We start from the raw sequence: 14,437 nt of genomic DNA, 5'->3' as shown, positions 1-14,437 counted from the left end.
AAAAAGGCATTAAAAAACAAATATTTCGGGGGGTACCTGGGTGGCTCAATGGTTGAGTGCTTGCCTTTGGTTCAGATCATGATCCCGGGGTCTGGGATGGAGTCCTTCATCAGGGTCCCCTCAGGAAGCCTGCTTCTCCCTCTGCCTATGTCTCTGCCTCTCTCTGTGTCTCATGAATAAATAATTAAATCTTTTTTTAAAAGTATTTTGGGGTTGCTTGGGTGGTTCAGTTAAGTTCTCGACTCTTGGTTTTGGCTTGGGTCATGATCTTGGGATCCTGGGATAGAGCCCTACATCGGGCTCCATGTTCAGCCATGCTGTTTCTCTCCCTCTGCCCTTCCTCCTGTCCTCTCTTTCTTTCTCATAAGTAAATAAAATCTTAAAAAAAAAAACAAGTATTTTTATCATTCACTTGATGGTTATTTTAGTTTTGTATTATTGCTTGTGTAGATTACCACAAACTTAGACTCTCCAAATAAATAGCAAAAATTTATTATCTGAAAGTCTGTACTTTGGAAGTCAAAATTACAGCATGGGCTCTGGTTCTCTGCTCCAGGTCTCACAAGGATAAAATCTAAGTGTCTTCCTTTGTGGAGGCCCTAGGGGACAGTCTGCTTTCATATTCACTCAGATTGTTAGCAGAATTCAGTTCCTTACATCTGTCAGCCTGAAGTTTCCATTTCTTTGTTGGCTCTAGGTTGATATCTGTATTCCTTTTGCCCTCTTCACCTTAAACCAGCAGTGATGCATACAGTCCTTCTCTGTGACTTTCCTTTCTATCACATCTCTCCTCCTCTTCTGTTTGGCTTCCTCTTCTTCCAGCCAGAGTGTTTGGTCAACTATTTTTAATGTCTCACGTAATTATATGGGCTTCACCCAGAATGTACATGCTAATCTCTACATCTCACCATCCTTAATATTAATTACATTTGTAAAGTTCCTTTTGTCATGGAACCAAATGCATGTAACCTAATATAATGTCATGTAATTCTGGAACTCATAGATTCCTGGGATTAGGGCATGGACCTCTGTGACAGACAATTAATCTGCCCAATCCAGTGATGCAATCTCACTTTGTCCAAACTGACCTAAAGAGAAGATATTTCAAAACTTATGGTCTTTATATACCATCAAATGTGATTTTTCAAACACATTGCTGCAGAATGTTAATGTGGTCAATAAAGAGGTGCTGTTCTAGTCTTTCCTGGAAGTGTCATGTAACATGCAATTATCATATTACTTTTTCATCCAAAAATTCTGAATTCTGTAACATATCTGATTCAGGGACTGTGAACTGGTCTTTCACTGAATGGAGGCACCGTTGTTTGTTCTGATCTCCTGAGATATATTTAGGTTATTTCTATTCTTCTCCCGTTAACTACTTGTCTTATAGCAAACAAACTTGAACATAGCTAATTTTGCATTGTACATATTTAGTATAATAAATATCAATAAGTAAAACTTTAAGATCAAAGGATATATACATTTTTAATTTTGATATATATGGCCAAATTGCCCTATGGAAAAGTAGGCATCACATTAATTTATCTTCCTTCACATCATGTATGAAGATTCTGCTTCTTCACAGTCCTGCTCATAGAGTTTATAATCAAATTTATAGATTTGCCACAAAGATAGATTCAGTACACTTTTACTTTAATTAATGGGCTTTACTTTTTGAGAAGTTTTAATCTCACAGGAAAACTAAGCAGAATATATGAAGTTCCTGTATGATTCAGTGCAGTTTTAATATGCAATTACTTTATTATGTGAGCATACTTTTTAACAGATTGATCATACTGTAGTATGAAGAAAACTGAAATATTGGTTTATATCCCTACTATTTTCTATTAAATTATTGATATTTTAAAATGTATTTATAGAAAATGATTATATATTGAGTATATTTTTGGCATAAGTTAAAAATGGTTGTTCTCAGATTTGTCTTTTGACTGCTTACTTTATTAGATAGTTTGCATTACAGAAGTGTTTTACTTTTATGTAAAATGCTATTGATTTATCCTTCTTTAGTTTATTTATTTTTATCATACCAAGAACTACCTTCTGGAGATTGCTTATATATGAATGACGAATCCAAGTTCTCATTCTGAGCATAACACTTTATCAAAAACACCTTACCAAAGCTGGCTACATTGCAGTAAAGGCCTTTATATACTACATGCATTAATATACTAAGATTTTGTGATTTGCATATTCATAAACCCTATAATGGGACAGATGAGAATAGCAAGGGAAACATGTTCACTAATTATATATAGGACCAACATATGAGGCTTCATTAAGTATTAAAGTCCTGAACATAAGATGGTATTTGTTTACATTATAGGTATGTAACTGACACTATTCTCTTCACTTAATGTATGAGTCTGTCAGAATGCAGGGACCTTGGTCAGATAAGATCTTTTGTTCCAGGTACCATTTTTAATCTTATCCTAAGCAGCCAGCATAGAGAGACAAAAATACCCATGAGAGGAAAGTGAAATTGAGAGGAATGTGTATTTGAGCTTTCTTATTCTTATAAAGATTATGAAAATATTGGAGAATCAGTAAGTATCACAAGATAGGAGAAGGAAAAGAATGGAGGAAAATACTGGGGGAGAATTAATAGATGTCAGAAGAGACATCTATTAAAAACTCAAATATAAAAAGCTAACCTTGTGCCTAAAGGAACTGGAGAAAGAACAGAAAATAAAACCTACACCCAGCAGAAGAAGAGAGTTAATAAAGATTCGAGCAGAACTCAAGAAAATAGAGACCAGAAGAACTGTGGAACAGATCAACAAAACCAGGAGTTGGTTCTTTGAAAGAATTAATAAGATAGATAAACCATTAGCCAGCTTTATTGAAAACAAAAGAGAAAAGACTCCAATTAATAAAATCACACATGAAAAAAGAGAGATCACCACGGATACCAAAGAAATACAAATAATTTTAACATATTATAAGCAGCTATACACCAATAAATTAGGCAATCTAGAAAAAATGGATGCATTTCTAGAAAACCATAAACTACCAAAATTGGAACAGGAAGAAACAGAAAACCTGAACAGGCCAATAACCAGGGAGGAAATTGAAGCAGTCATCAAAAACCTCCCAAGACACAAAAGTCCAGGGCCAGATGACTTCCCAGGGGAATTCTTTTAAACGTTTAAAAAAGAAACAATACCTATTCTACTAAAGCTGTTCTGAAAGATAGAGAGAGATGGAGTATATGAGGCCAGCATCATCTTAATTCCAAAACCAGATGAAGACTCCACCAAAAAGGAGAATTATAGACCAATATTCCTGATGAACATGGATGCAAAAATTCTCAACAAGATACTAGCCAATAGGATCCAACAGTACATTAAGAAATTATTCACCAGGACCAAGTGGGATTTATCCCCAGGATGCAAGCCTTCTTCAACACTCGTAAAGCAATCAATGTGATAGATCATATCAACAAGAGAAAAAACAAGAACCCTATGATCTTCTCAATCATGCAGAAAAAGCATTTCACAAAATACAGCATCCATTCCTGATAAAACTCTTCAGAGTGTAGGGATAGAGGGAACATTCCTCAGCATCTTAAAAGCCATCTATGAAAAAGCCCACAGCAAATATCATTCTCAATGGGGAAACACTGGGAGCCTTTCCCCTAAGATCAGGAACAAGACAGGGATGTCCACTCTCACCACTGCTATTCAACATAGTACTAGAAGTCCTAGCCTCAGCAATCAGGCAACAAAAAGAAATAAAAGGCATTCAAATTGGCAAAGAAGAAGTCAAACTCTCCCTTTTTGCAGATGACATAATACTGTACATAGAAAACCCAAAAGACTCCACTGCAAGATTGCTAGAACTCATACAGCAATTCAGTAGTGTGGCAGGATACAAAATCAATGCCCAGAAAACAGTGGCATTTCTATACACTAACAATGAGACAGAAGAAAGAGAAATTAAGGAGTCAATCCCATTTACAATTGCACCCAAAAGCATAAGATACATAGGAATAAACCTAATCAAAGAGGTAAAGGATCTCTACCCTAAAAACTACAGAACACTTCTGAAAGAAATTGAGGAAGACACAAAGAGAGGGAAAAACATTCCGTGCTCATCAATTGGCAAAATTAATACTGTGAAAATGTCAATGTTACCCAGGGCAATTTACACATTTAATGCAATCCCTATCAAAATACCATGGACTTTCTTCAGAGAGTTGGAACAAATCATCTCAAGATTTGTGTGGAATCAGAAAAGGCCCCGAATAGCCAGAGGAATATTAAAAAAGAAAACCAGAGCTGGGAGCATCACAATGCCAGATTTCACATTGTACTAGAAAGCTGTGGTCATCAAGACAGTGTGGTACTGGCACTAAAACAGACACATAAATCAGTGGAACAGAATAGAGAATCCAGAAATGGGCCCTCAACTCTGTGGTCAACTATATTCGACAAAGCAGGAAAGACTATCCACTGGAAAAAAGAGTCTCTTCAATAAATGGTGATGTGATGGGAAAATTGGACATCCACATGCAGAGGAATGAAACTAGACCATTCTCTTGTACCATACACAAAGATACTGTCAAAATGGATGAGAGATCTAAATGTGAGACAAGATTCCATCAAAATCCTAGAGGAGAACATAGGCAACACCGTTTTTGAACTTGGCCACAACAACTTCTTGCAAGATACATCTATGAAGGCAAGGGAAACAAAAGCAAAAATGAATTATTGGGGCTTAGCGAAGATAAAGAGCTTCTGCACAGCAAAAGAAACAGTCAACAAAATTAAAGGACAATCTACAGAATGGGAGAAGGTATTTGCAAATGACCTGATAAAGGGTTAGTATCCAAGATATATAAGGAACTTATTAAACTCAACAGCAAAGAAACAAACAATCCAATCATGAAATGAGCAAAAGACATGAACAGAAATTTCACAGAGGCATTTGCTGCATGAGTGAATTTCGAAGTATAAATTTGCCCTGGCAAATGTATACACCTCATGCTTGCCTCATGAAACTGGAATAAGCCTTTGAAAAGAAATTTGTCCTTGAAGCTTGTATCTGATATCAGCACTGATTGTAGAACTTGGTGCTGATCTTGACCTTGTATTCAAGTTAACTGTTCTCTTGCCTTGAGTTGGAAAATGGTTTGCCTTTACAACTGTAAATTTATTCATCCTTTTAATTTATGTAAGGTTTTTGTACACAATTCTCAATTCTTTAAGAGATGACAACAAATTCTGGCTTTCTACTGTCATGTGCGAAAATTAGGCCCCAGCAACGCATCCTTGTGTGAGGAAAATAAAGTGCTGCAGTTAAAAAAAACAAAAACAAAAACAAACAAACAAAAAACTCTGAGGGAGGAGAGGAAGGAAAATCTTGGAACCTGGAATGCCTGGAATTTTAGATTGACATTGAATGTGCACATAGCCTTGGACCTTGGCCCAAGACACCAGTCATGAATATGGGACTGACTTAGGATATATACATTGGATCTGGACTACAGACATGGGCCATAAATCTATACTAAATGTGGACACTGGAATTGGACATTGGACCTTTTACCTGAACTTTCCATAATTTCAAACTTAGACTTTAGATCAAGACTTGGATCTCACCATATAGGATCTTAATATGAACCTATCATCTATACTTGGACATTGGAATGGATAGAAGACCTGCAATCTACACTCAGTGGTCCAAATCTGGTTTGCTGCTTGTTTTATATGGCCTGTAAGCTAAGAATTGGTTTTTACATTTTTAAATGGTTAGAAAATGATCAAAAGAAGAATATTTTGATATTGTAATAATTCTATATGGTGACAAGTGGTAACTACACTTGTGGTGAACAATAAGTAATGTGTAGAACTGTTGAATAAATATGCTGTATACCTGAGGTTAATAACATTGCATTTACTTATATTTCAGTAAGAAAGTATATTCTGTGTATATTCTGTGACACGTAAAATGATATGAAATTCAAATTTCAGTGTTCATAATTAATGCTCAACTACAACATAAATGTGTCCATCATTTGCATATTGTTTTTGATTGCTTTCATACTACAGTGGAAGAGCTGAGAGACAGTATGCCTCACAGAGCCCGAACTATTTACCATCTGGCCCTTTACAAAAGTTTCCTGACTCTTGTCCTACACAGCAAATATGAAGACCATGTTTGTCATTATTAGGGCTGTATTTACATTGTAGAGATTTTATTTATTTATTTATTTAAAAGATATTATTTATTTGTTTTAAAAGAAAGAGAGCATGAGTGCTGTTGGGGGCAGAGGAAGAGAGAGAGAAGCAGCGTAGCAGGTTCCCTACTGAGCAGGAAACCCAACTCAGGGCTCCATCCTAGGACCCTGAGATGGTGACCTGAGCTGAAGGCAGATGCCTAAGCAGCTGAGCCACCCAGGCACCCCTAGATTTTAGAGATTTTAAATTATGACAAATTTCACATCTTAAAATCAATTTAATGTGGTAAATTTCCACTGCATAGTTTTAAGATACTTAGATACTTAGATTAGTAAATTCTACACTGCAGTTAATTCAAAGAATTAGAAGTATTTATCTCAGAGTAAACTTTAAAACCTAAGGCCAAATCAACAACAAAAAAAATCTAAAATGTTATATAAAATATGACTCAGGTATGTTAATCTAGCAAGATGAAATAATACTATATAGGGTTGATATATCTATATGCAATAAATGCTCAAAAAGTAAGTTGGAAGGATTAGAAAATTCCTAATGGAGAAGTAAGAAGTGAGAATTACATAAGAAGTAAGAAGTAACTGCTATGATATTTCTTTATTACTTCTTTGCTTCTTTCTTTCTTTCTTTCTTTCTTTCTTTCTTTCTTTCTTTCTTTTTTTTTCTTTCTTCTTTCTCTCTTTCTTTCTCTCTCTCTCTCTCTTTCTTTCTTTCTTTCTTCTTTCTTTCTTTCATTTTAAAATTTTATTTATTTATTCATGAGAGACACAGAGAGAGGCAGAGGGAGAAGGAGGCTCCCCGCAGGAAGCCTGATGTGGGACTTAATCCCAGGACCCTGGGATCACCTGAGTCAAAGGCAGACTCTCAACCACTGAGCCACCCAGGGATCCCAGCTTTATTTCTTAAAAAAAAAAAAAAAAAAAAAAGATATGAAGATGGCAAGATATCATTGTTGTTCATTCTAGATGGTAAATACATAGATGCTTACTAAGTGTGTTCTCTATCATAAAGTAATTCATAATAAAAATAAAAGCAACATAGCTATGAAAGCATTTCTGATTTTTATTTGCTGTCAAAAGAACTATGTGCTCTGGAAATGCATTTCAGGTCTGAAGAGTTGCCATTAACAAAGTGATTGTAATTGATGGTAATCAGTTGGAAACACAATCTTAATTTTTTTCCCCCAAATGAAGAATGCTTTGTATTATGACTAGTTCATCCTAAAAGAAAATAAATAACAAACAATAGCCTTTATAAAATACACAATAAGTATACTAGAACTAACATGATATACAACAGGGAACTGTTCCAAGACCAATGTGAGGCATTGAAACCAAATAAAAATTGACAGTTTCCTGATAAAAACCTAATTGCCCTCAATAACTGCACAAGTGATAAAATAGTTACTGTTCATTACTTACATATGATTAACCCAATGGTATCAACTCTACAGTGCTCTGATAACTTCCCTTATTGGCCTCAGGGACTTTGAGGTTTGGCCAGTCAGCCTTGGTTCACAAAGTATATGGGACCTCATTTTATTCCTTTCCCATTTCTTCTGACAGGTTTAGGATAAGGTGAAAGGACCAAAGTAGCATCCTGAGTATTTGGTTAATATATCCCAACGGGCTGTGCTTTAGTGATAAATCTCCAATAAAATATGTTCAAGGCTATTTTTTTATATGAGTACTGCTGAACCATCTTCCAGGAACTTTTCATATTTCACCATTCTTGTAAGATATATCCTAGATTCCCGCAATGTGATCATTTCCCCCCTTGAATTAATTCTAGGAATGATCATACTAAGGTTTATCTGCAAATATTGTTTGACTTGGAAGTTAATATGTATAAAAAGTACAAGTTGGACATTATATCTTTTGGCAAACAAAACTTTGTAAAGCTCAAACCAAGAGTAAGGATTCCTTACTCACCACCAAGAAGTACAGTGTAACTAACCTAAAATTAACTTTTTAAAGATAGAATTTAATCAAACTTTTCATTGCCTGGTTAATGAGGATTGCTAAGGAGAATAACTACAAATAAAACAATAACAAATTTTACTGAGTTTGGTGAGCTGTCATGTGAAACAAGTCTTACATTGCAGTTAGAGATGCTATAATCTTAAGATATATTATAACTTTGTTTCAATTAAAGTAGAAACAAAACCGAGTTTTAATAACTTTTCATAGGAGGGTTTGAGTTTAACCTAGCAATGGGGAAGATTCTGGAGCAAAGAAAAATAAGTACAGTTTTAAAAAGAAAAAGAGAAATTTTGGAGAATGCCTATAATTCTACTTCTTAAGATAAATGCAGGACTTAGAGGTTTTCCATCTTCAAAACTAGTTAAGCTCTGCTTTGACAGGTGGAGTCTGATGATTACTCTTTTTAACTCTGAAGATGTAATTTTTTTCTGGATGGACACAGAAGATCAATTTCCTCATTGTTTTTTTCTTGTTTTTATTTGTAAACTGTTTACATAGCTAAATGTTAAATATTATTTGTTTATAATATTTTAGTATTTCATTTGAATTTGTAAAAGTTATTTTTAATGCATATGCTGTATATGATTCAACATGAATATTGCTCTATATTAAGCTATTTCTTTCTAGTTTATGGTAATTATGGGAAAAATACCTATGTATTATAATTGATAGTGAACATGTAAGTTAAAGTATAACTTTCTATCTGGAAAATTTGAAACATATTTTGAAATTTGAAAGAATATTTGAAAATTGAATTCAATTCAGTTATCTGAAATTGAAAGAATTGTATAATGCTCTTGTATCTTACACTTAGATTCAGTAATTGTTACCAGATTGTAATGTATTTGCTTTATTTCCCTTTCCTTGGCCTCTCCTCATGCCAAACACAGACATTTTCTTACATAATTTGAAAATAAGTCATAGATAGCATGATATTTCACCTCTAAATACTTCACTGTAAATATCAGAAGTAGAAGGAAATTCACTAACTATAATACCATCATCACAAGAGAGAAAATTTAAGTATCTGGGATTATCAAATATCAGCCCATATTCATATATCACAGTTGTCCCTGAAATGACTTACTTTATTAATCAAGATCCATTTAAAATTTGCTTATGTGATTAAATTACTATATCTCTTTAGGTTCTTTTAACCTGAAATAGATACTTCGGTCAATTACACTGAGCTTTTCAAGAATTTGAGAACATACTCCATTCTAGATTTCTAATTGCTATTATTCACTTCTCAAGTAATTTTTTTTAATGTAGCAAGATTTTTCTCAATCATTTTAATTATCATATTTGTATGGTGTATTATTCTTATACTTTTAAACTTTAATTTCCACTGAGCACTCACTATATTTATGGCTTTGTATTTACATATTTTGTATATATTTTGTGATATAATACTTCCTTTTTCCTTTTTAACAAAAGAATATGTTGGCTATATTTCTTATTAGATTATTTGTAGGTTCTACTGACTTTGGAATCTGAGGACATAAATCAGTTATGAGCATAACTGCGTGACTTCATCACAAATCCTTACTGTAAACATGTACACACAATAGTGTGAGAGACAAGATCTGTAGAAAATCCCAGCTTAACGTTGTCCAGGACTGGCTAAACCACACCTGAAACACATAGTATGAGCCACATGTTTCTTTCTGTTGCCAAAATTGCTAACTCAGAAGTAAACCTGACTGAGGAACTTTTCTCAGTACCTTTACATGAAACTGGCTCCTCTTCCAGTAAGAATGTATCAGATATAAACATCTTTTCATTTAGAGCCAAATGATAGTCTTGCAGAGGAGGTTCTTAGCAGCCCAGGGTAGTGAACATCTTGATGTCACATCTCCAACTTACATGCAAGATAGAACAATGTCTACAATTCATCCAATCACTGCTCTGACTCTAACCCTCTTTTTACTTCCTTTGCTTCTGCATCATTTGACTCTAATCTTCTTATGCTTGAATTTATATTGTCTCTTATTTTACCACAGGTAAGCTCCACCTCTCAGGAGACTGTAAGGCAAGTTTAGCATCTGATTTTCCTTAATATCCTGGCTCACCTATTGAATCATCAAATGATTCTGGATTTTCCTTAAAATTAGCCACCATGTTTAAGATGCAGCCATGAAATAATCATCCCCATTTTTGACTTCAGATCCTTCTATACTCTCACTGATGATAACTGTGATACTTGTAATTGCCATACTCACCTCCACTTATCATCCAAGATCATTTAATTTAACTACACAAAATAGAAAGAAATATATATGTATGCTTAAAAAAGGGAGTTCTTGAATATCAACTAAAAGAATTACTCCATTAGATGTTCCCCTTTTTTAATACTACAATTCCTGCTAACAGCCCCTAATACAGAAGAAGAGCCAGCGAAAGAACAAATTTCACCTGTTCCTGGGGAAAGGGCTGACCTGCTAACGGGAAAGAGGCAAAATCTGTGGCAATTCCCAGCCTTTGCTGGGAAGAGACTCCTTCTTATGGTAGCAACTTCCTTGAACCAATGCCAAGCCCTTTCCATGACTGCTGACCCCTCCACTTTCCTGTTATTTATTTCAGTGCCTGCCCTTCAATTTTTCTTATAAAAGCCCAACCTGACTGACAGACCATTGCAAATCCCTGCAAGACAGGTGAGTGGAAGCTGAGAGTGGCAGGAGTTATACTGTACATATTTGGGGGGAAGGTACAGGAGGATCCCTGCCAGAGACAGAGACACAGCATCTGTTAGTTCAGCACAGGCTGGCTGGCAGGTCTCATGGGGTAGGAGGGTGAACTGATCTGATTCTTTCCAGAGATATACAAGGGGATAGATGTCACTGAGATCAATTTGTTCCTAGGGGACTAAACAAAGACAAGGAAGAGGAGTTGCCCTCCCTAATTGCCCTCTCTCTAATTACTCTTTCCTTAGTGATCTCTGATTGCTTCCTAGGATCACAGACATGATGCTGCCTCCCATGGCCCTCCCCAGCATGTCCTGGATGCTGCTCTCCTGCCTGATGGTCCTGTCTCAGGTCCGAGGTGAGCTTGCCCTGTCTCTAGCACTGGGTCCTTGTGAATGCTCAGGGCCAAGAGGAAGAAAAAAGGCTCCTGTGGTAATGGTGACATATCTACCCACACAATGAAGCTGCCTATAACTTGCCCATCATCACTCCTTCCTTCAGAGTAACCAGGGGTGACAGGCATCTCAGGGGCCCATTAGCACCACAAGGAGGTCATTTACATTTTGTCACTGCAGTCTAATTTATGTTGGAAGGTGAAAGAGGAAAAGCATGAAGGGTCAGTAATGAGATATAGGGAAGGAAAATGAGGATCCAGTGCAAGAATGGTCAGCCTAGTGTGTGGAAGGGTTGGGCTTTGAAGGTGAAGGAGGAAAAGAGGAGAGAAGTTTCCTCACTTAGTGCAGTTGGTTCAAGACCCAGAAATCCTGAAAGTGTAGGTAAGCAATGGTGAGAGACAGTCAGGGCTTTGACATCACCTCCCCACGCACCAGCCTCATAGATATTCCCCTAGATCACCTCCCTACCCTGATGCCCACTCTCCTCTTCACTTCTTCCTTCTCTTTGACTCCCTTCCACCATAGGTGAAGACTCCCAGAAGGACGTGCCTGCCCCACGGATCACCTGTCCCAAAGGCTCCAAGGCCTATGCCTCCCACTGCTATGCCTTGTTTATGACCCCCAAATCCTGGATGGATGCTGATGTGAGTACTTGGATTTTCAGTTAGGGGTTTTAAGGGGAAAGTACATTAGAGACCTGAGGGGGTGGGTTCCATTCTCCAGAGTTTCTCCAGAAGGGGCGAGATTGAGCACCCTCATCTCTTGCATATATACCCCTTCTCTCCTACCTCTGCCCTGCCCTCCCCCGAGTTATGTCTCAGGCTCCCCCTGAGTCTCTCCTTTCCCCACCCAGATGGCCTGCCAGAAGAGGCCCTCGGGACACCTTGTGTCTGTGCTCAGTGGGAGTGAGGCATCCTTTGTGGCCTCCCTGGTCAAGAACAGTGTGAACACCTACTCATATGTCTGGATGGGGCTCCATGACCCCACAGAGGTATGCACTCATTTCTCTTCATAACCTCTCAAGCTGCTATTGCCCCCCAGCCCCACTCCCTGTCCCCAGTGCCTGCCCAGTAAATGCCCTAGAGAGCCCTGGAGCTCAGAGATCTAGGAGGACATTAGGGAGAAGGGAAAGGTCTTGCAGCCAGCTGAACAGCTGAGTTCTGTGGAAGTCCCTTGTCTCCAGCTGAAGTGAATCTGCCTCCGGTCATGCTTTTGCACAATTCCCATGTGAGGCCTTGTAATTCAGTTCTCTAAGCTTCACAGAGTCGGCACTTACTGTGCTGAGGGAATCCTAAATGAACATAGGATCCATTTTTGCTCTGTAGATCAGACATTGTCTTTGAGGTTCAGAGGGTAATCACAAATGTACCACTGATTGCTGTTCAGTCGGTAACGTGTTACTCTGAATGGTTCTGTTGGTCTTTGCGATTACTGGTTTTGGGATCTGCCAATCAAAGCAAGGAATTAGGAAGAGTTTCCTTCCCAGAGGAGAGCTCTGGCTCCAGGGCAGCATCTGGATGAGCAGAGAAAATTTGGTGATGTTGGGGAGGGGTTCATGCAAGGAGAACTCTAATGGCCTTTCAACCTCACCACCCTCCATCCTCTACAGGGCTATGAGCCCAATGCAGATGGTTGGGAGTGGAGTAGTGCTGATATTCTGAATTACTTTGCCTGGGAGAAAGACCCCTCCACCATCGCAAATCCTGGCTATTGTGGGAGCCTGTCAAGAAGCACAGGTAAGTAACAGAGAAGCTACTTTCTGCCCAGACTTTTTCATCCTCAATTTCCCCATTTCTCAGCATGACCCTCAGAGAATCCCCCTGACCTAGAAAATGTAGTGTTGATTTGTCTCCACCATCCCCTCTCATCTCTCCTTTTTTTGAGTCTCGTTTCTCTGGAGTAGGACACTGGTGAGGGTGAGAAGGAGGCTTTGAATCCTAGGCCAGAAACTGGGATGCCTCTCTCTTGGGTTCATGAGCTCTACCAGCCACATTTACCTGAGCTCCTCTGTCTCTCTAGGATATCTGAAATGGAAAGATTATAACTGTGCTACGAAGCTACCCTATATCTGCAAGTTCAAGGACTAGGTCTGGGGAGACCTCAGGAACCTGAGTTTTACATGCAGCTCATCATGGACATGGGACCAAGCATGAATACTCACCCTAGAGTCTTCAAATAAATATCCTCCCATACCTCCAAACTGGCCACATCATTATGACCTTCCCTACTTCTCAGCCTTATCTAAAATACTGCTGTGTCTTCCATAACTTGAGTTCCAGTGACAAAATTAAAAATAAATGTTTTGTCTCAATTGTCTCTCTTGTGCATTTCTGTCTCATAGAGAAACCTTTAGTAGGAAGAAGTGGTTGAGTAGGAAGTCCTTGGGGGTCTTTCTTTTGCCCAATTTCATCCTGGTTTCTGGAAAAGTTCCTAAATATGCATTACTAGCCTGTTTGTAATGGGAGGTGTTTCAATACTGCTCGTGTAGGTTTGTGGTGTGCACATTGCTCCCCCACACATTCTGCTGCATATTCCCCTAGGTCTGATGGTATAACACTACCAGTTTAAAGTTTCAAACGATGTTTAGAACAGTACTTCCTAAAGTATCAGACTGAAGGACAATTAATAGGTTTCATCAATATTTGTAAAACAGACTATGAATAAATAAATCAAAATAATTAGATGGATAAAACAAATAATCAATATATGGACCTATTTTTTATTATCTTTGACAGGCATATAAGTGATATGTCAAATTACTGTACAATCTCCTAATATCTTTTAAATTCTGTTACTTTCCTTGCCATGGTCAGAGGGCATTGCTCCACCGAACTATGCATTCCCCTGTCCCTAGCGGGCACTTGTGAGAACAGACTCAACTAGGTCCTCTTTCTTTTGCCCTAAAACATTCTTATCTCAGTCAGGACTGGATTTGGGATGGCTTTAACATCTGATAGGATTTTTGTTACTATTTTTTGAGTGAAAAAAGAATGATGCTCTTTTGAATAAATTCCCTTTAACTGACTGCAGGCAAGACCCAGACTTTTCATGGAACTATCTATATACCAAGACCACTAATCTGCCTTCCATCTTATCACCACCTCTCCCTAATTACATGTTTCTATTATAGAAAAAAGTGTATTTGGCTAGTTTCCTAA

The 14,437-nt window shown here is 37.5% G+C and overlaps 1 protein-coding gene across 1 annotated transcript; it reads left to right on the top strand.

Moving 5' to 3' along the window:
- Window positions 1-10,789: 10,789 nt before the first annotated feature.
- On the top strand, window positions 10,790-13,578 carry LOC112916816 (regenerating islet-derived protein 3-gamma-like). The gene is made up of 6 exons (XM_025994675.2): window positions 10,790-10,854; window positions 11,154-11,242; window positions 11,805-11,923; window positions 12,133-12,270; window positions 12,889-13,015; window positions 13,299-13,578. Exons 2-6 carry the CDS (start codon window positions 11,164-11,166, stop codon window positions 13,364-13,366), a joined length of 531 nt encoding a protein of 176 aa, XP_025850460.1. The 5' UTR covers window positions 10,790-10,854; window positions 11,154-11,163; the 3' UTR covers window positions 13,367-13,578.
- The last annotated feature ends 859 nt before the right edge of the window (window positions 13,579-14,437 follow it).

Source organism: Vulpes vulpes, chromosome 8, assembly GCF_048418805.1.
Source record: "Vulpes vulpes isolate BD-2025 chromosome 8, VulVul3, whole genome shotgun sequence".
Lineage (NCBI taxonomy): Eukaryota > Metazoa > Chordata > Mammalia > Carnivora > Canidae > Vulpes > Vulpes vulpes.
Note: the sequence above shows the minus strand (reverse complement) of the source record. Positions and strands in the feature narration are given on the sequence as shown.

Bases quoted from the DNA above. Each gene is read 5' to 3' on its own strand.
- LOC112916816 (XM_025994675.2), top strand. From the start codon at position 11,164: ATGATGCTGCCTCCCATGGCCCTCCCCAGCATGTCCTGGATGCTGCTC. The intron at 11,924-12,132 runs GTGAGTACTTGG...TTCCCCACCCAG, and splicing joins AATCCTGGATGGATGCTGAT to ATGGCCTGCCAGAAGAGGCC. The intron at 12,271-12,888 runs GTATGCACTCAT...CATCCTCTACAG, and splicing joins GGCTCCATGACCCCACAGAG to GGCTATGAGCCCAATGCAGA.